Source organism: Boleophthalmus pectinirostris, unplaced genomic scaffold (genome assembly GCF_026225935.1).
Source record: "Boleophthalmus pectinirostris isolate CB_2022bp ecotype Guang Dong unplaced genomic scaffold, ASM2622593v1 HiC_scaffold_18, whole genome shotgun sequence".
Taxonomy (NCBI): Eukaryota; Metazoa; Chordata; class Actinopteri; order Gobiiformes; family Gobiidae; genus Boleophthalmus; species Boleophthalmus pectinirostris.
In genome coordinates, this window is record NW_026571133.1 from 28,947,180 (window position 1) to 28,967,614 (window position 20,435).

General features: G+C 38.2%; 1 protein-coding gene across 7 annotated transcripts; it reads right to left on the reverse strand.

The window, feature by feature from the left end:
- On the reverse strand, positions 1-9,675 carry glis3 (GLIS family zinc finger 3). Of its 7 annotated transcripts, none has more exons than XM_055153770.1 (11): positions 9,517-9,675; positions 9,359-9,432; positions 8,855-9,151; positions 8,133-8,289; positions 6,928-8,047; positions 3,577-3,738; positions 3,366-3,476; positions 2,350-2,491; positions 2,190-2,262; positions 843-994; positions 1-441 (listed from the first exon to the last, which is right to left on the reverse strand). In XM_055153770.1, exons 3-11 carry the CDS (start codon positions 9,147-9,149, stop codon positions 281-283), a joined length of 2,373 nt encoding a protein of 790 aa, XP_055009745.1. In that variant the 5' UTR covers positions 9,150-9,151; positions 9,359-9,432; positions 9,517-9,675; the 3' UTR covers positions 1-280. The 7 variants fall into 7 exon arrangements, with proteins under 7 accessions (XP_055009745.1, XP_055009744.1, XP_020780964.1 ...); XM_055153769.1 differs by having other exon boundaries at positions 9,247-9,432; XM_055153768.1 differs by having other exon boundaries at positions 43-133; positions 242-441; positions 9,359-9,675.
- Positions 9,676-20,435: the final 10,760 nt, after the last annotated feature.

Consider the following 20,435-nt stretch of genomic DNA (forward strand, 5'->3'; position numbering starts at 1 on the left):
TATGTTTTCAGTACAATTTATATCAAAATTACTTCAATACAACATGAACAAAACAAAAATTGACAAATCTTTAAAGGGGCACTATGTCACTTTTGTCCATGGAGATGAAACTATGTTTTGGCAATAAAAGCAACTGTAATTGAATAAATAGAAGAAAGATTTGTTTATACCATACAGTGGAACATACAGGCAATGCAATAATACTTTTCATGAGACAAACCAGTGACGGACACTTACTTACATCATGCACTTGTAAGAACTGTTAAATATAGAATTCACTTCAATTTCCAATGTTGTTAGAAAGGACTGCTCCAACCCCAATGGGATTATTGACCTCAAGAGAAAAGGCATCAACTTGCATCAGGTGACTCAGTCTGGTGTGTGCTGCCATGTCCTCATATTGTGAAGAACAAGACAACAGGTTCATCTGCTCTGCAAGTTCTGGCGAATAAAAGACATTTACCCTTTATAAATGTAACAAGGGACATGCCAAAATTTAGTTTTATCTGAAAACTTTGTGAACTGAACTTCTGTACAATCAAATTAAATACATTTTTCATCAAGCAGTTTTTTCTTGCTGTTGCTGTTAAGTCTTGAGTGAAAATAAGCAACAGGTTTTTGGTAAGTGAAGATCTATATATTCTGCAACCACCTCATATCATAAAGATCCATTTTGCCATGAATGTGAGAAAATCTGTTCAAACAGATTGTCAAACCACCCACACAGTTTCTAATAGTCTAATAAAGATGTGAAAATCACACTTGTAAACTTAATTTTCCTCAAAATTCTCTCCCTCACTCTGTACTGCACGTTCCTTAGAGACAGTGGCTGCTGTGCGTACCTGGTTTGTGATTCAGTGAACTGGGAGTCAGGCAGGACTTTTTCAGATCCTTACTGGTGTGTAGGGCTGTCCCAGTGGGAGGAAGTGCGCAGCAGGTGGAGGGGCCACTCTGATCTTCAGGAAAGAGCTGATGAAGGGAGCGATCAACAAACCTGAGAGATTTTACACAAATGTTAACAGTATTAAAAATCTAGTCCTCATGAACCAATACAACAAATACAAATGCTTCTAGTTCACTGATACAGATGTAGAATTTATGCAACCTGTGGAGGTAAATTAAAGTAAAAGAGAGTAAAAGAACAAAGAGGGTGTATAGTAGGCTTTACACAATCCTTACACCACTTTGCAGTTGACATTCAATAGATGGCATACACGCAAATGTTCAGTGTTTTTAACACATTTACTTTGAGCTTCTTAGTTCCACTAGTGTCCATATATGTCAGCCATGCATTCAAAAACAAAAGTAATTTAATCTCAGAGTTAAATATTATTATTACTTGACTGTATAAGGACAACAATAATTTCATTACAATGAATTATAGCATTTTTCTTTTTCTCATGTACTTGAATTATTTTTAGAGTTTATGATTCACTTATTGAATTCTTTAGCTGCTCTTGACGGTGGCTATAGCATCCATTAAAGACCAGTGGTTGAGAGCAATGAGGCAAGGCAATGTCTTCTTTCACAAGCTGATTGTCAACCCAGAATCCTGCTGCGAAAGCTTTGGCCCACTGCTGATATGAGAACAATCGCGGCCAGTGAGGAGCTGTAAGCATCTGGCTGCTCACAACCAAGAAATCCTTTATCACAAGCTTTGATGTGTGTGTGCATAAAGACAAGTTTCTTAGTGGGCAGAGCAGGCAAATGTGTCATTTTCTGTGGCAAATGCAGTATGGTATTTAAATCAAACATTCTTACAAATAACAGGTGAAATTACAGAGTATTTCAAGTAGGAACATTGGTGAACCAGATGCACAAGAGGAGTGAAGTTAATGCTTCTTTTGGTAGATATTACGTGATCAGATTGGTTTAAATGTGTGCCATTCATCAGCCCACATTCCGCAATTTTAAAAAGTAGAGGTAAAAAAAATCAGCTTTTAATAATAAGGTTATAACTATGCAGCCATGACAACCAATATTTAAGCAATCAAAAGGCAGGGCACAAGACTGTACCAAAAAGAGAATAGAAAGCTGAATGAATATAAAAGCCTTGCTAGCCATGGTCAACTATAATTGCTGATTATTATAACACTTAATTTCACTAACTCGAAAGGGATACATTTTTTCTGGTTATACTCTGAGCTTGTGCCTGGTGCCAAATGGTTCAGACACAATGAGGCGCATACCTGTAATTATCTGGTAAGGAGTTCAGCGACAGCAGGTGGGAATTGCCAGGTGAGTTTTGTCCCTGTGGGGCAGCTAAGAAATAGGTATGAAACTTGAGGGCTGTCCACTATAAAAGCTAATGCTAAAGCTAACAGATGTACATAATGAGTTGGGACAAACCAGAGACTGTGCTGTGACAAGAGCCTGAGGGCAGATGCAGCCTGATGTCCTTCTTCATCGAGGGTGAGAGGCTGTGCTGGAGGGGCTGGATGGTTAAACAGTCTATCAATAGATCCTGGCCAGTATCAACAGATGATTTCATCTAAAAATATTATACAAAGACATTACCAACACAAGCATGTCTTGGCATAAATGTTTTGTGGAAATATTCATAAAGATAAAATAGGTTTACTATCTTACTATCACTGCTGTGAGTAGCCTGTAGGGATCTGTTGTAAAAATATTCTACAGGCCTCCTTATTCCTCCCACACATATGAGATGAAAACTTGCATTGACAGACAGTATATTGACCATGACTCTCTTATACATTCAGCCATTAATTGATTTCTATTGATCTTTACCGAGAATATGTGTATGTCTAAAATAGCCATATTATTATTATTATTTTTTTTTAAATAACATACATACTGTGTATCTCAGGTTCCATGACACAAAGTCCTTCTTCTTTTGTGTAACTAAACTAATTAATTCTACACACCGACATTGTGTAAAACAGTAAGAATTAAAATCTGGGTAGCCCTGGCAAACATCCCAGCACAATAAGCCTCATAGAGTTAGATACAATTTCAATACACAGATGTGTTTAAGTTTTTTAATAAGAGAAGCTGTTGATGTGAGAGATTGTGTAAAATGTCCTTTTTTAGTAACAATCTCCTTTGTCTGTATCTATGGCGACATAAACCTGTGTAAGAAAAAGCTGCCACACTCTGATATGAAACTTTTAATATATTTGCCTTAAGTGGCAATTACGTACATGGATATAAATTTACCACATTAGAGTTGGTAATAAAGCTTTACATTAATTAAGTAAAATACTTTAAAAAAAAATTACAACATGGTTAAATAATAAATAAATAAATAAATCAAATTAAAATGAAGTGTCATACATGTTGCTGTAAAAATGTTAAAGGGGGTGTTGGAAAGTAAGGGTTTTGTATAGTGTTAAATGGATCACCTTCTTGCGTAGCTGCTGCTCCTTTATTGAGTGAGATTTGATGTGTTTTCTCAAAGAGCTTGGGTCAGTGTATCTCTTTGCACAACCTGGCACATTACATGCATAAGGCTTCTGAACAACCACAAATGCACAACATGACAAAGATTAAAACATTCCAATCATTACATGATTTTTTTTCCAATCATGAAAAGTTTTCGAGTGTGTGACTCACTGTGTCCAGGTGAGTGCGCTGGTGCTTGGCTCGATCACTGGAGTTACTGAAAGCCTTGTTGCAGCCTGGGTGTTGACAGACATAGGGTTTCTCTCCAGTGTGGCTCCTGAGATGGATCTTCAGGTTTTCAAGCCGAGAAAACGCCTTCTTACACCCTTCAAACTGCAGGCACACAAACACAGTGTTATGAGGCTATTAGACACTATTCTTCACTATATGAATTGAACAAAATAAAACATTTTGATATTGGATGTTTACTCTAAAATAAGTCTTTACAATAAAATAGAGGTGAGCAATACATAGAATTATAAGCAATGTTATGAATGATATTTCAATGTCTGGTGTATAAATTGTAATAAAAAATCTCAACATGCTGCAAAAAGAGCAGCATAAGAGGTAAAAATAGAATGAACTGATACTTAAATCTGCACTAATACAACTAAGACATGCACATTTCTGTTTGGCATTATATCGTCTGATTATTGTTATGGGGATACTCCAAAAATATTGACATATTAATTCACCCATTATTATAATAAATCAGAGAATAGTGTAGTATTAGTAACTGACAATTAAATAATAGCAAGCACAATCTAAGTGAAAATGTCTGTAAAACGTAATGCTATAAAGTTAATATAGCCAAGATAATTGACTATGCTAGTAATTGTCAGTACCACCAGAAGGGGTCAATGTTCATACACTGCATAATTTGACTGCACCACTTAGTAACAGCACTGTATAGTACTAGTTTTAATCCACTTCAGATACAAGCCAACATTACAATCACAATAATGATTTCTTCATAAAACATAGTGGGTTATAAATCATCTGTTCACAGATGGATGGTTATGACTTTGCTCTGGGTTTTGTTCACAGGGGGTCAGGAATGTCTTAACACACAGACCATGTCCGATAATGTTATTCTTCCTCCCAGAACAGATTCCTCACATACTGATTTATAAGTCATGGGAGCTAACTCCATCACATAGTTTCACTTCTCATTAATAATCCACTTTTCACATTCCTTTGCATTCCACATACCAATAACGTCATGATTTCAGTGACAGGAAATTTTGGATTATGATTGACTGACATTTCCACACCAATCTAGTGTCAGCATTGGCAACCCTACTATGGTACAGACTTCACAAAGTATTGAGTAATATGTTTCCTATAGAAAAAGGATAGTGGTGCAATGCCATTGAACATTTATAAAATTATATTAGAAAAAAATTAACTATTCCTATTGAAGGGCCTATACTGCACTATAATCTCATGTTTCCTCATCAGGAACATATCTGGAATTGTTTTTTGTTTCATTCACACATGAAACCCTGCATATTTAGGCTGAGGTCTTCTCTCAAACGGAAAGCACTCTGTTCCATCCTGTGATGTCATGTGGAAATACAGAAACTGCTCTACTGTGTTTTTAAACTTCATACACCTTCATCTGGATGATTCCAGCTCTGGAATTGCAATCTCTACTGAACTAAAGATAAAGGCAGCTGCTTACTTGACAATTACCGGTTCATGACATCCCAAGGTGGAACAGAGCATTTTGAGCTTTGAAGATATAGACAGGCTAAGAATAAAGGGTTACTCAAACATGTGTGAATGAAAAAAAACACAAATCAACTGGTAAAAATGGGTTAAAGCTCATATTATATTACACAAAACATAAATTTTGTGTAATATAGGACCTTTAAAGAAAAACAGAAAGCACACAATTCAGACTTTGCTAAAGAAGGCTGTCATAAGCTCCCTGTATGATTAATAAAGATTAAATAGTACTGTTGATTGTATGAGAGTTAATAGGCACGTGGTCACAGATGCTTCAATCATGGTTAGAGATTGTGGATTGACAGGTACAAGTCTGGGCCTGCCTTATCTTTACTCTGTAACAAGAGACACCTCATTGTTCTCTGGATGGGGTTACCTGACGAGACATCCTCATATATTAAAAAAAAAAAACATGTTATGATGTTAAAGCAAAATATTAAATTGATGTTCTTCTGTATAACAAGATGCTTTTTAAATACAGTAGATGTGCTTGGTGAAAAACAAACTGCCCTCCTGACCTGTAAAGCAGTGTTGTAGCAAAATGTTAAATGCATAATGAGCTGTTTCTTTGTCTGTTGACTATTAAAACTTGTGTGCCATAAATACTGAATAAAGACAAATGCCTCTTGGGAATGCAGTGTCACTTCTACCTCCTGACCCCAGATGTGTGCTAATTATTAGATATGCCTGACAGACGCATCCAACAACTACTACCGTGGTGCCATGGCAACAGAGTTAACTCCAACTGGCAACTAAGTATTTTGGTACAAAAGGTCGGCTGCAGGTATGCCCACGTTAATAATTGACATGCCAAAAGCAGTTACATGAAGGATACTTCTTTACGCTAGTTTAAAGCTAATTTTGGCACAAACAATTAAGTAAATTGTGTTTCAACATTTAGTCACATTATATAAAATAAACAATAAATAATCCCTTGATGAGATGGCAAGATTTTGGGCCAAAGAAACAGTCAGACAAAGAGCCAGATTTGAGGCCATCACCTTTCCAGAACCATGGCCAAGTCTGTCAGACCCCTGCTGCTGGCAGCCAGAGTCAACACAGACAAGTTGCCGTGCTATAATCTGAAGAGCTACATCTTGTTTGTGCTAATGTAGTAACTGAATAAAGGATAAAGGTACATAGTTATAATAGACTGTCTTATTAAAGAATAGGAAAATTATGAATATTCAAATGAGTCCCCGTTGGCTGAAAACTTGAAGGCATTGGCACAGTAAGAGGCCTTTTTTCTGTAGCCGCTGGTGTGAAAGGCTTTAGCTGGATAATGAGAACTTCAATGGAGCACTAAGAACACAAGTAAGCTTTTGACATGCGCCTGCTTTGAAAGCCTTCATACATACTCACATTCAGACATTTCAAATGGATAGAAAATGGTAAATGCAACAGAACTTTCAGACATTTCTATTACAATGCACTTAAGCATTTATGAGATCAACTGTTAGACATGAAGGAAATTTGCATGCTTGTTGACAGGTGAGCACTGAGAAAAAAGATAGCAAAAGTCAAATCAACTAAAACATAAAATAAATTAAAGTAAACTTTGTTTTGTTAAATTAGTTAACTCAAGAAGAAAAGAATAAGGTGGGTCTGCTTAATGAGTTCACAACTAGTGCGAGGTCATTTTATTTGTTGAGCTGCAACAAAACAAAAACAGCAGCAGAGGCTCAATGCTATCAATGGAATTGGCACAAAATATAGATGATGATAGATACTTTTATAATGGCATGCAATAAAGAACTATAGCCTAAGCAGACAGAATTGTGTGTTTTGTACCGTGCACTTGTTAGGTCTCTCCCCTGAATGGACCCTCATATGGATCAGCAGCTTGTATCTGGCATTAAAGGGCTTGTGCTTGCGTGGGCATCCCTCCCAGTAGCACGTGAAGTCTTCAGCCTTACGCTGGTCCACATGGAGTTTCTCTATGTGTTTCACCAGCTCATCTTTCTGATTATAGATGGCACTGCACTCCATCCACCTGCACATGTGCCCACCATACTCCTCCACCTCACCCTCCTCTTCCTCCAGCATGGGCACCTGGGGTAAGAAGCTCACAACATGTCTGAAAGGAGCCGCTGGATTCTGCATATAGCAGTCTGAGTATTGTTTATGGTGTCGCCTATAAAAATATTGATGGGAATGATAAGGTGGAGGCGGCCCGATTGGAGTTTCAGGTTCATGGATCATGACATGTGCCGGATTCACAGCCCGAAATGGCATCAAGTTTGGGCTGGTATGGCTCATACTTTGTGTGCCTTCTGTATCAGATAAACAGTTTTGTTCAACCATCATGTTGGCCATTTGGCTCTCAAGGCCGCTTCCTAATTCAAGGTTATGAATTTGGTTGTGTTCATTGTTTTTGGTGACCGCCTGAGAAGAGCCTTGTGTTGTGTTAATGTATGGTTGTGTCTGGGGGATAGAACAACCTCTTACACCCAGAAAATGACCATAACTGTCAGAATGAGCAGGTGACAGAGTGGGGTGTGACGAAGGAGAGCTCCGGGCTCCATTGATATAAGCCACTAGAGAGGTGGGCGAGGTGCGTATGATTGAGTTGAAGTCAATACCCATGACATCTGACAAGGGTGAAATAGAGAGGGCGCGCTTCTTTGAGCATGGCTGCTTAGGGCTTGTAATGTCCACAGCGAACAAGTATGAAGGCAAGGAGGCGGAGGTGCTTGTACCACCTGATATAGTGGTGCCAGACAGGGCTGTTTCGGGGGGATGGCTGATCTGCTCATTGCCCTCGGAGGTGACCTGGGTGGAGCTCGCCGCAGGACCCAGTGGAGGCAGGACACGGTAGCCATATGGCCAGTCATGTCTGCTGCTGAACACAGACTGTGTTTCAAACTGGCTCAGGGTGGTTGATGCCAGTGACTCTCTTGAAAATAATGATCTGCAACACATTGTGAAGATGAATGTTAGTGAGAGATTGAAGTTCTTATAGAATGGTTTAGAAGTGCCATAATTGTGGTTCTCACCTGGCATCGCTGTGAGGAGCAGGGACACCTGGAGGATAAAGTGGGGGATGAGGATCAGGGTAGGCTTGACTGGAGATTAAAGGTGGGGCTGCTGTCAGAATGGCACTAGCTGGATGACCAAACACTTGCATAGAAGGTCCAGAAACAGAAACACCTGCTAAGGCAGAGTCATATGATTGATTTTAGTGTAAATTCGAATATCTCATAAATTCATCAGATTACATGATTATTGTATTATTACTTCCTAAGACTAAAAGACAAAAGAGTGTCTTGGTTAGGTTCTTTTTACTATTTCATAAACTTTGTAATTAACCTTTGCAGAACATCAGATATATTTTCAGAAAAATAACTATGTAAGATAATTTAAGTTACAGCTTTAAAGCATTCACAGTTTATTTTCCTTTAAATCACTGGCCTAACCTTCATGACTCTGTGGACTTTCCCTCAGAAACACGGCACAGACACTTTATGCTCTGTTAAACACTAATGAGTTTTCTCCTCCCTTCTTTTTTCTTCAGTCAAAAATTCAGAGCTAGTTTTTTTCTTAGTTATTTATTAATGTATAAACAGCTCAAAACAAAACAGGTATATTACTATTATACTTACCTTTAGTAGTGCCTTAAAACGTATTTGAATCAATGGTGTCATTACATATCATTCAAAGATATTAATATTAATGTAACTGTATACAGTGATAACAAAATGGATCTGGTTTTACATACCTTTATAATAAGTCCTCTCATCTTGTACTGAGGTGTGTGGCACAGCAGCATTTCTCCCATTGGTCAACACCTGTCGTCTCAGACTCAGTGAAGATAGAGGAGTATGGCTTTGTACAGTGGTTGCTGAGTTTCCACTTAGCTTGTGTAGTTTGTCAGTACTTGAGTTTGGACTCTGACTGGTCCTTTGTGAGGTGATGGGAAATCTGATCGTCTGAGACTGGTGGCCCTTAATCAGACTTATAGATGGAGACACATTACAAGGAGAGATGAGGAGCTGACAGCCCTGTCCACTCATTGCTGAAAATAATGTTAATAGAAAGGTGATAAATATCAATTGCCTTCAAAAAGCTTCAGCTACATGAAATAAACCAAAATAAATAACTTATACCTACTTTTAGGCTTGTTTTATTTCATGCAGAAAGTGAGTATCTAATTCAGCTCTACTCAGGTAGATCCAGGTGACCTTTGCTGTCAAGTTGATAGGCTAGTGGTGCATTAGCTTACCTCTTGTGGTCTGACGAAAACCTTTCCAAACGGACAAATCAGAATGGTTTGTGGCTTCATCCCGTGTTGTGCATCTGTGCTAAAACATACAGCTTTGATCGCATGGCTTTCAAAGTTTGTATCGCAGCAGAATTAGGGAAGACTAAAAAAGTTCCCACTTTGAAGCACAGCGTCCCAACTACTTCTGTGTCCAGGAAGGTTTAACTTTTTCTCTTTGACGCGGAGTTACGTTTAAAATAGCGAGTGAACACAGACTAGGCTTACTAAAAATGTTCAAGTGTGTCTCAACAACAAAACTTTGCGCCCGGGTAATGCGTGACGTGTGGTACGTCAGGTGCGCGCATCCACTGAGCGTCCCCTTTGCTTAAATTGGACATTTTTTGCGTAAAGATAATGATTGCCCTACAGAAATACTAAGAGTGATTTATTGGTTAAGCCTACTTATTTTATCATAGAGCGTGCTAACATTAATGTGCTTACATTAATGTCATATTTATCTTTATTTTACTTTATTCTCTAACTTTTAGCTCGGAGGAGTTTAGTGTACAGTGGTATCCCAGTCTCAGGTGTTTTCTTTTTTTTTTTTTTTTTTTTTTTTAGCCCTATGACAACACATTTGCAACATTTGCCGTTCATTTGACTTCTTGCTACCACATTTGGTCAAGCGCTTGCTATGTCATGCGCGTGTTCACCATGGTGACTGCGGTATTTACGCGAGTGCTGTCTTTTTTCTTCTTTTTATGAACTCGATTTCCTTTTGGTATGTTTCCTTCACCAATGTGACCGAACTAGTGGGGAAAAAATCTATAAAAGTAAATATAAGAAGCTATTTATTTAGTTTACCATTAGATCAGATATAGGCCTAGCTTAGTGGTGTCATAATCAAAGTGAAGAACATGCAGGGCAGAATCTGCTGTTTCATTGACGTTCTGACCTGGTCGACCTTCTTGGTCAGCAAAATTTACCAATTAGAAATGTTCTAAGACAACAAAATATATCTCACAAAAATGACTGAGGCTATTGTGTGTGTCTGTACTGACCTCTGGTGGTAAAGGGGCGCATTGTTTTATAGTCTGTAACAAACAAATAGGCCTACACAATTGTAATAATGTGCGTATCAATCATTTTGATTATACTTTCTTCCTAAATCGAGTGGTAGGTTTTCCACATATTTTTGAGTAACAAAATGTATCTTTTTTAACATTTCAGTTTATTTTTCCTTTTGTTGCCAGCAGGGGATACTATTAGTACAGAAATGGGAGGCAGTAACATTTTTAAGTTGTAACCCAAAGGGTAATAAGGCCGAAGAAAAGCAAAGAAAACCAGCATAAGGTAAGATTTTAACTTTATATTTGTAACTTTTACTTTTGTAAACAAAAAAATAAAAACTAAATAATAATAATACTTATTGATGATTTTTTAATTCTAAATGACGATTACGATTTCAAGCAACAACGAATGAATGAATGAATTTATTGTTAATAGGTATTACAGCCCTGAAAGACAGTACACCCATAAAGTCATAATAATAATAAATAAAAAAACACTGTATAATGAATATGTATAAGGCATGTGGCATTAATGAAAAATGGGACATTCTTAAATAATAAGGGTCAGGGGCCTAAATCACCCACCCAAATGCTACTGTTAACAGTTCTTAATAGTCTACAGTTTACAGTAAGCTATTCTAAGTTTGAGCATTTGACATTTGACTATTCAAACTATGGGTAGAGTCAGCATGGTACGGAAGTCCACAGCCATGGGTTCACATATTCATAGGCTATATAGAGCAACATCTCTCTCCCGATTAGCTGAAGAAAGTTTTCACAGTGAATAAGTCCATATGTGTGACATCATCGTCCTTACAAAGTCCAAGACCTTCTCTTTGCAAATGGGAAGTGATTTGCAGCAGAATGGAAGAGGAGAAAGGGGCTGGGCGCAGGAGCTGTAAGGTTTAAAAAATGAGGAGGTGACAACTAAGTGTTGACCGCTGGTGAAGAGCTCCATTTGGAGCAGAATTAATGCTGTAATAGAGCACTTACTGAGGGCATTTTGTACCTCTCTTCTCTCCCTCGGTGACAGCATCAGCACTTCTGGAACCAGTAAAGCGTTCATTCCCATGTCAAAATGAAGAATCATCAGTGATTTCTCTTCAAGTTATATTACAATAGTCACTTAAGGTAATGCACTCGCCAGTGAACCTGTGATTAATTAATCTGCTTTTGATTTGCTAATGACAGTTCAAGTGAAATGCAAGGTTAGTGAAGGCGATGTTGATCTTTTCAAGAGCACTACAGTGTACTTCATCAGTGCTATACCTCATTATGGCCCTTAGCTTAGTCACCACATGTGCCTTCTCTGTTCCTGCAAAATGACTGCTTTGTTTAAGGGTAGAGAGATAGTGTTAATAAAATGGATTATATAACGTAGAATGTTGAATGAATAACAATTTTGTCAATGTAAATACAACATAGAGGGTCATCAGTAAGGGTCATAAAGTTTAAGTCCTTGTTGTAGTTATTTCTCATTTATCACACCCTTTGTTACTTTTGAGTGGGGATTTTGTTTTCTCTGAGATGTTAAACATAGCTTTACAAGAGCATTTATTTCTTATTACAAGTCAGTTTAGCCAAGGTTTCACAACCTCCAGTCTGGGTAATTAGTTTCAAAATCCCAATTTTTCAATTAAAGGGTCCTGCTTGCCAAGTTGCAGGTGTGAGTGGAGAGGCAAGTCTGCTCACAAGGCATCCGTAAAAAACAAATGCACAATAAGTTTAATGTCATACTGTAGAACATTCCAGGCAAAGCCATAACACCTTTAAGAAGACAAGCATGTGGTGGAGCCCCCACCAGAAAATTTTCACAGTGCACATTTATACCCTGAGTTAATCTGAGTTGCTTTCCCATAGTCCCTGTTAACTAACACAAAATCCTTCCAATCATAGTCTTAACTAAAACAAGGCATTCGGAGGTTACAGTTGTGTGCTACTGATAAAGTACAGGCTGTAGAAAAAAGCCATCCATCCATCTCTCATGCTCTGTGCTCCGTGTGCTGTCAGGAGCAACAGCAGATGAAGACGAGTGAGGATAAGACGAGCTTGTGAGCGCCTCATGCCTCCATACATCAATCTCATTGGACGCCTCCAATAACCTTTACAGGAACTGTGAGTGTGTGAGGCAGAGAAAAGGGCATCATAGTAGGGAGCATGGTTTCTAGTCAGCTCAGATTTAGCCTGCTGCCTGCTGTTATCAAATAAGGACGACTAATAAAAAGAGTGCTGACACAACAGCCATGTTTAGGGGGGTAGTTACAGGCTACAGGCTGCTTTTTAATTTGGGAACACATCGAGGGTAAAGCCTGCAGGGGTAGATGCTGTAACATCATCTGATAATTTCAGAAGATTAACACTTTAAATCATTGTAAGAGGTGTGTAGTTATTTTTATTCACTATTTATTGTGACAATATTTAATATAATTTATGATAATATATTTATGACAATATAAATGTAATACAATTTAATATAATTTATGACTTTAAATATATTACAACATTGCAGATACTTTTACAATCACAACCTGGCCTGGGTGTCACTACTCTGACCTGCATATAGAAGACATATACATATGTCATACATACATATATTTTTCTCATTCTCAAAAGGACAGGCCATGGCTCAAAGCTCAGAACCTCTAGAATTCACTCACAGAGCTGCAGAGGCTGCACTAGCACTGATTAATAACTGGTTTCATGTAGTGACTATTCAGATCACAGAGAGAATTTTCTAGTTTAAACCAGATGGCAATATAAAAACAAAACACCAAAACACCAAATTTTAACATAAACAAGTTGGCCCTCAGGTCCATTTTTTGTGTGTTTTGCAATGTTTTGCCAACCTTGGATATGGGGATACAGACCACAGACAATCTTATATACTGTCCTTGTATTAAAAGCTTACTTAATGCCTTGAGATTATTACATGGGTATGAGGTAGTGGGTGGTTTTTCAGTCCAGCAGAGCACAAAAGAAGCTCAAGAAGGTCCAGACTTTGGAGATAGTGTCATTAGACCCCTGCCTGTAACCCCCTGGTTAGACTCCTCACACATCAGTCTTCATTAAAAAGGCTGCACCCTGAGCAGATGGTCATTAACAGCACCCCCCTTTCAGTTTGCACCCTCCTGCACAGGACACTGCCTGGAGGACACCCGCCTTCCCACAGGAGTCCTACAGCACCTCAGACAGAAGCAGGAAGAAAAAGTGAGGCCCGAAAAGGCAACGGTGTAATGATCACTTTGGGCTTTTCATAAATCACTGGTGAAATCCTTTCAGAGTAGTACTATCAGTGTGAGGTATGGAGATGTATATCCATTATCAGGCCTATGGCACAGATAGAGGGGGTCAGAGAGGCGACGGAAACAAATAAGTCACAGTGCAAGTGTAACATTTATTTCCCTCGTGTTTTTCTTGTTTCTCAAGGTCATTTTTGATAGTATTTCAAATAGTAAAATAATGGTTTGACAGATTCATGTTTCGTTAGGATTGCATATCAACTCCAGCCACACGGGGTCAGTAAAGAAAAGAAACGCATAGACCGTTTAAGTTGGCCTTACCAAAACTCATTACTGTACTTGGTTGGATAAAAATGTTTAGCGTCACAATGTATGATTTATATACAAGTCTTCTAAAATAACTCGATGGTGAAATTTGGATCAGGATCATGCAAGACAAATCATCATAGTTTAAACAGATTGAAACCCTGATTAACATGGCTAACTTTTGCAGCAGCGATACATTTTGATCCTTTGTCCAATCAAGAGTCAAGATCGAAGGTGAGTTACAGTTTGGTGGACTTTATGTGTGTGGCTTTATTCTTTCCACTTTTTCTTGAGTATAAAACTATATTTAAAACTGCTATCTACTGTGTGCCTTGAATAGCCTCTCTACATTGAAGTCCAAGCGAGTGCCTATCCAGCAGAAGCCAGCATGGCTCCCAATTACCACAGTAATCACTCCCTGACTGAGAGCATGTTTCAGACAGGCTCAAGTATTATCCATCTTCATCATGTTCATTATCTGCTGCAGACGCAGGTGTCCTGGCCTCCCAGTGCTCCACAGCGTTAGTGACAGATAGGGGTGACTGGTGGAGAGACTTACTTAATGCTTTAATGTACTAATAATGAAAGTTAGTGTAACTTGATATGTACTGAATGTTCTTACTTGGGCACAGTCTCTGATGTGCTATGTAGTGATTTGTATACTGTACATAAGAGGTCAAAGGTGATATGGTGAGTGTTACAGCCCTGATCATTTGTTATGCTCTTCTTATCCTCTCCTGTCACTTTAACAAGCCGGATCAGCTGACAAATACTACTGAACTACTATTTGAGAGGAAGGTGACTGTCATGGCATTTTTGTCACCAATCCATCCAAGTGGTTGCAGAGGTCATTTTTGTCCATGTTAGCAGCCGTATATGGCTGTATGTTCAGTTCATGTGTGGATCCCCTCATTAGTCAACACTGTTGTAGCGCCAGGTTGACACCCAGTTTACAAAAAAGGTCATAAGACTTCAATGTTCCCCAAACATGTTGAGAGCTGGATGGCTTTCCTATCCTCTGGCACCTGGCCTGGGTCATTCTATTAGGTGGTTTTGATTTACATATAAATTGAACATACCACATTATGCACCTTCTTAAACTCATCAATTTCACTACTGTATCCCATTATCTGTCTTACATACTTCAACAAGCATTTAATTTACCTCTCTTGTATTGTCTTATGTTTCATTATGTTGCAGTACTATTTATTAAAATTCATTTAGCTAATAACGCCCACTTGTACGGCCCACTTTGTACCTTTCTCTGTGTGATCTGAGCGGCTGCGTGTCCTGAGGTGAAATAGAAAATGGTGGAAATTCAGTGGGATATGAAAAGCAATCATATTTTCTGTATCAGTAAGCAGGTCTGTGGTAGCTGGGGGTCATTCCTGCGCTCCGTTGTTGCTTGGGGAGGCATTTTGTATGGGCCCCCAAGGCTCACCTAGTTAATTAACTTTCTTTTCTATTAGAACGATATAACTGGTGATTTTATTCCAACATAGGGCTAATTCCCAGCTCTCCAAGGGATTGACAGATTGCATTCTACATAGAGTTTTTTTCAGAGAACAAGTCAGCAGTGCAATTTTACTGTCAGCTGAGACCCCATCATATATTTAGAACATGATAAAACTTTTGATTGAGCCTAAAATGACGAACTTCAGCGTGACTTGAAGATACAGTGAATTGCTAAATGGTAAATGTCCCTTACGCTGGAAGCAGATCTGTCAGTGAGAACTAAATTTAAAATAGAAAAGGTGTCAGGAAAGTAGGAGAAAGTTGGATGAAGTAAGCACAGGGTTGTCGTGGTGATGAAGGGGAGGAAGGAACATACTCTAGATATAGCAGTCTGTGGGAGTGTGTGAGACTTGATCAACAGCAATGTGAAAATAAATTAGGTAAAACATTACTGAGGTGAGATCTTGAAGATTGGAAATAAAACGCAAATTGCTTTCTTCTGCAACGATACTAAACTTTCTTTTCTTTAATGAACAACTTGAAATGGTTGTACATACTCAGTGTTGAACCCACAGAGTTCAAGTCCTTTTTGTATAGTGCCAAAACTTCTGACAACATTACCCATGTTGAAAATTGTTGGATTTCAACTTGGCAAAATTACTTGGACACAGCGTAAATATTACAATATAATACTCACTTAGAAAAAAACAAGTTAGTACATTTAAAATAATTTAAGTAGCAAAAACAATAATACTTCTGTGCTATTGCTATGATAAGTCCTTTGTAGAGAGAAATAAAGTTCCTCTTACCTTTATGGTTTGATAAGATTTATCAGTGCACTAGTTCTAGCCCAGTCTGAACCCTGGGCTGCTGATGAATGCTGGTGAAAGATTCTGACCTTTTCGTAAAGCCATCACAATGTAGGCCTTGTCAAACATGCCCAAATATTTATGTTTACTTCTGCAAAACATAACTCACCAATCTTGAGGTCAAAATGCGCACTTGGCATTGATGTCTGTATATCCCCTACTTGCTGACAAATCTGGGCGGTTTTAATACGGCTGACCACTAGACAGTTGTGTAAATATCACAGTCTGCTTTGCTTGATTAGTATATCTAGACCAAACCACAAGCTTCTGTGTGACATTTTGATTTGAGCAGCTTGATGCAGTTATGGCTACAGGCATTTGTTGGGCCTAATAGCATGGCTGCAGCAGATGTAGGCTTGTAATCAAAACATTATGTGACTTGCATGCTATAATTAACCAATAATACACAAGCACATGGAAGGGAACGAACAAGGCTGGAATTTAAATGTCTACACTGTTTACTATGAACAATCCTGACAATCTGGGTTTGTTTGACCAGATATTAAACAAATGTCTCGATGACTACAGCACAATCAATAGGCCTGAATTGATGAAACAGAAAAGTGGGTGTAAATTTTAGATGGACATCTCAACTGTGGTGAGGCATGTGAGAAAAATATTTTGTAAAAAACAGGTTGACTTCTGTCCATAGCAGCAGGTATTTGGGTGGGCTGTATTCTATGGTTATGATTAGGGCTGCATAAATTTTATTTTTACTTTTTCAGAGTTTTAAGTGTTTAAAAAGTAGAATTATATTCACAGTGATCACTGTATTTAGAGGTCTAAACTACATGATGAACATGATTTTTCCTTAAATATACAGTGTATTTTGTTCTTTGTGGAGGGCATTCTATTATCTAAATAATTGCAGCTTTTGGTATGTGATGATTGTACTAATTCAGTTGATTTGATTGTGATTTACTGTGTAGCCCTAGTTGCATGGCTGATCACTGTATTTAAGCAATAATCTGGTACAGTGGATTCCAGATACCTGTCAAAAGCACTAAGGTATGTGTGTGCTTGTATCTGCAAATAGCACTGCTGTAAACTCGAGGGTGTTGACAACTTGCTCTGGCAAAAGTACTTCATAGCTGTCATGCAATGACTAATACAGTGTCTGTGCAAACATTTTCCCATACTTCTATTAACACCCAGTCCAAACAACGTATTTATACAACCATCTATTAGCAAGAAGCATGCAGAAATGTAAGCAGACTCCAGCTTAATGACTTCCTCATCTGGGAAATGTTCTGTTGGTAACACAAAGTGACTGGATGTTTGCATTACACTTTTGACTTGTCCCATTTAGTCTGGGTCATAAATAAATCATACCACTTGAAGGTAATGCATTGCAATGGTGAGAAAAGTACTACATATTTTAGTTTCTGAGTACAGTTTCTCAAACATATGGTTGCTACTTTATTCTTTCTGAAAGTGTGGTAAAAGTTAATCTCAAATAAATAATTCATTTTTGTGATTAATTGTTTTCTGTTTTATTTGTCCTTCCTAGCACAAGTCTCTCCATTTATCATTGTTCAGAACTGATATTATTTTTACTATTAGACAAGCAGTAGTACTTTAAAAATCAAACTAATTGTGTAAATCTTCTCATATTGTCTGTATACTTATTTCTAGAGCCCGACCGATATATCGGCTGGCCGATATTATTGGCCGATATGGGCACCTAGAGACATGTCGGCTATCGGCCGATATGCTTGCGGATATGGGCCGATATTTCACGTGGGCATGTTATACCTCGTTATAAAGCTTAGACTCTCTACATTATGTTCATTTAATCCAATTTACAGACAGATAAATGTCCTAATATGTGGCTCCACATCAGTATTTATCTGCGGTGTAATTTGTCTGTGTCTGTGTCCATACTGTCCCTGAACACACCACAGAGTCGTGTCACTTCACTCACGTGCTATTGTTTACACCCGCAGCGGTGCGCAGCACAGAGATTATATTCTTTTTACGGACAATCGGTTTGAGTCTGGATTAAAAGGACATTTATTAGTGCAGATTTGTGATGTGAGGAGGAGCCTGTGTGAGCGGTGAGTGTTGGAAATACATCAACTTTGAAGCTAGTTTTGGCTATTTGTTATTAGTGATTAGCTGCTGTAGCTCCCGCACATAAACAGGCTGTTTTCTATTGGCCTATTGTAAAGTGACTATATTGGCCGTATATTTGCTACTGGACCAGCATTGATATGTAAATGAGCTGTGAATAGACGTGTGAATGATCTACATTTATGCATATAATTAATTACCGCGGCGCGCACTTTTTTACAGCTAAAGGCTAACAGCGCTAGTTTCTTTACTAGCTAGGAGTTATGGGTCGGTCGCGATCGAAGCGGCTCTTAGAGCGAACATCGGGAGCATGTTTCTTATTGGGAGCCGTGTTTTCTCTTTTTCTCACTTTTTCTCTTCATGCCGCATGTAGACCCATAGTTTGACAGTAGCAGCAGCGGCTGAAAACGAAACTTTCAGAAATCTGCATGTGCATAGGACAAAAAAAAGTGCTTATTTGGCTGCAGTTCAGCATAAAATGAATAAACCAGGACTAATCTTGGGCTCAAGTGAGGGAGAGACCGAGTCCCGACACTCAGTCCTGGTTCAGTTCTGGTTTAGTCCAGTTTTACACATGGCTTAAATCTGTTTTAGTCCTGGTTTAGTCCTTTTTCAGTCCTGGTTCAGTTTTGGTTTAGTCCTGCTTGCAACAAAACAATCTCAAGAGTCGCTTGGGAGCCGAAAGAGCCAGCTGCTTTAGTGAGCCGAGCCAGAAGAGCCGGTTCTCAAAAAAAAAAAAACTGGAATACCCATCACTAGTAGCTAGAATGTGATGCAAAAATGCCATTAGGCCAATCTACTGTATGTAAATATGACGTAAAGAGTCAGAATAACAATAAATGTTGCCTAAATAAACCCAATTTAGAATCCACTAGAGCCAAACCTAAGTTTTTTAAACAATTCAAGATTTACAGTGAATTTTTACATCACTAAATATATTATGATTATATCGGCTATCGGCAGCACCAACTCCCATTATATCGGTTTCATATCGGCCACAACAAAATCCATATCGGTCGGGCTCTACTTATTCTTTTAAAATTTTCAATATGACACAGTTCAGGCATTATCATCCAATATTATCCATACTATATATTGGAGACTGGGCCTTATTTTAAAGTAGCACTACTGATTATGTTATGTTATGATTGTTTCATAAGTCACAAAGAAACACAACATTCATGTTTCAAAATATTTGTCATATTTGTGAAGCTGTTGAAATGAAAATGGACGACTGAAGAATAATGTCCCTTACAGTGGGTCTATACTGTAGAAACTTTGCTTTGTACAAGAACTAAATCAGAACAGTGTGTTGTGGTCCCAGTGGAGCCCTAGATTCTGTAGATGTTAATGTGAATGTATCTGATGTCAAAGGTGCTGACATACTCCTCCACACAACTCTCTCATCATTCCATCCATCTCCCCTCAGCTCAAGCTTTGTCAGCAGAATAATGAGTGGTCTAACCTATGTACCTGTACACACCTCCACAGTCGGTGCTCTCACAAGCCTACATACTGACAAATGTTTCTGATTTTCACAACCATGATCAAGTGAGACAGACATCCCACCTCCACGGGTTTCATGCTCACAAGAAGAGATCAGCACTATGTCCAAATAGTTTAACTCCAAACTTAATGAAACTTGAATGGAATGTGCTTGATTTTTATTTTGTGACCTTCATTACAGGGCAAAGGACATTAGAGGTGAAGTTATGGAGGAGAGTGAGAACTTGTGAAAATGGTCAGTCTGAATATGAACCCACAACTGTAAGGTAGGCTTTCATTTCAATTCAGTATGTGCAGTAACTAAACAGAAAAATGGCTGATCTTATTTGTTTTGTTAAAATAATAACTATTAAGGAGGCTTGAGGCTTCTGTATGTACACTGAAAAAAAAGGTTGCTGGATTTGCGTAAAAAAGTTATGGAAAGCGGTTGCATGCAATAAAATTATGTTTAGGCTCTGAAACTTATTTTGATCCTCTCTACACATTTTTCTCATAACATGAACATCACTTTTTCATGTTGATGAAATTTGATCAAATCATGCTGAATATGCATATTTATCTTATGTTACCTTATTGTGAA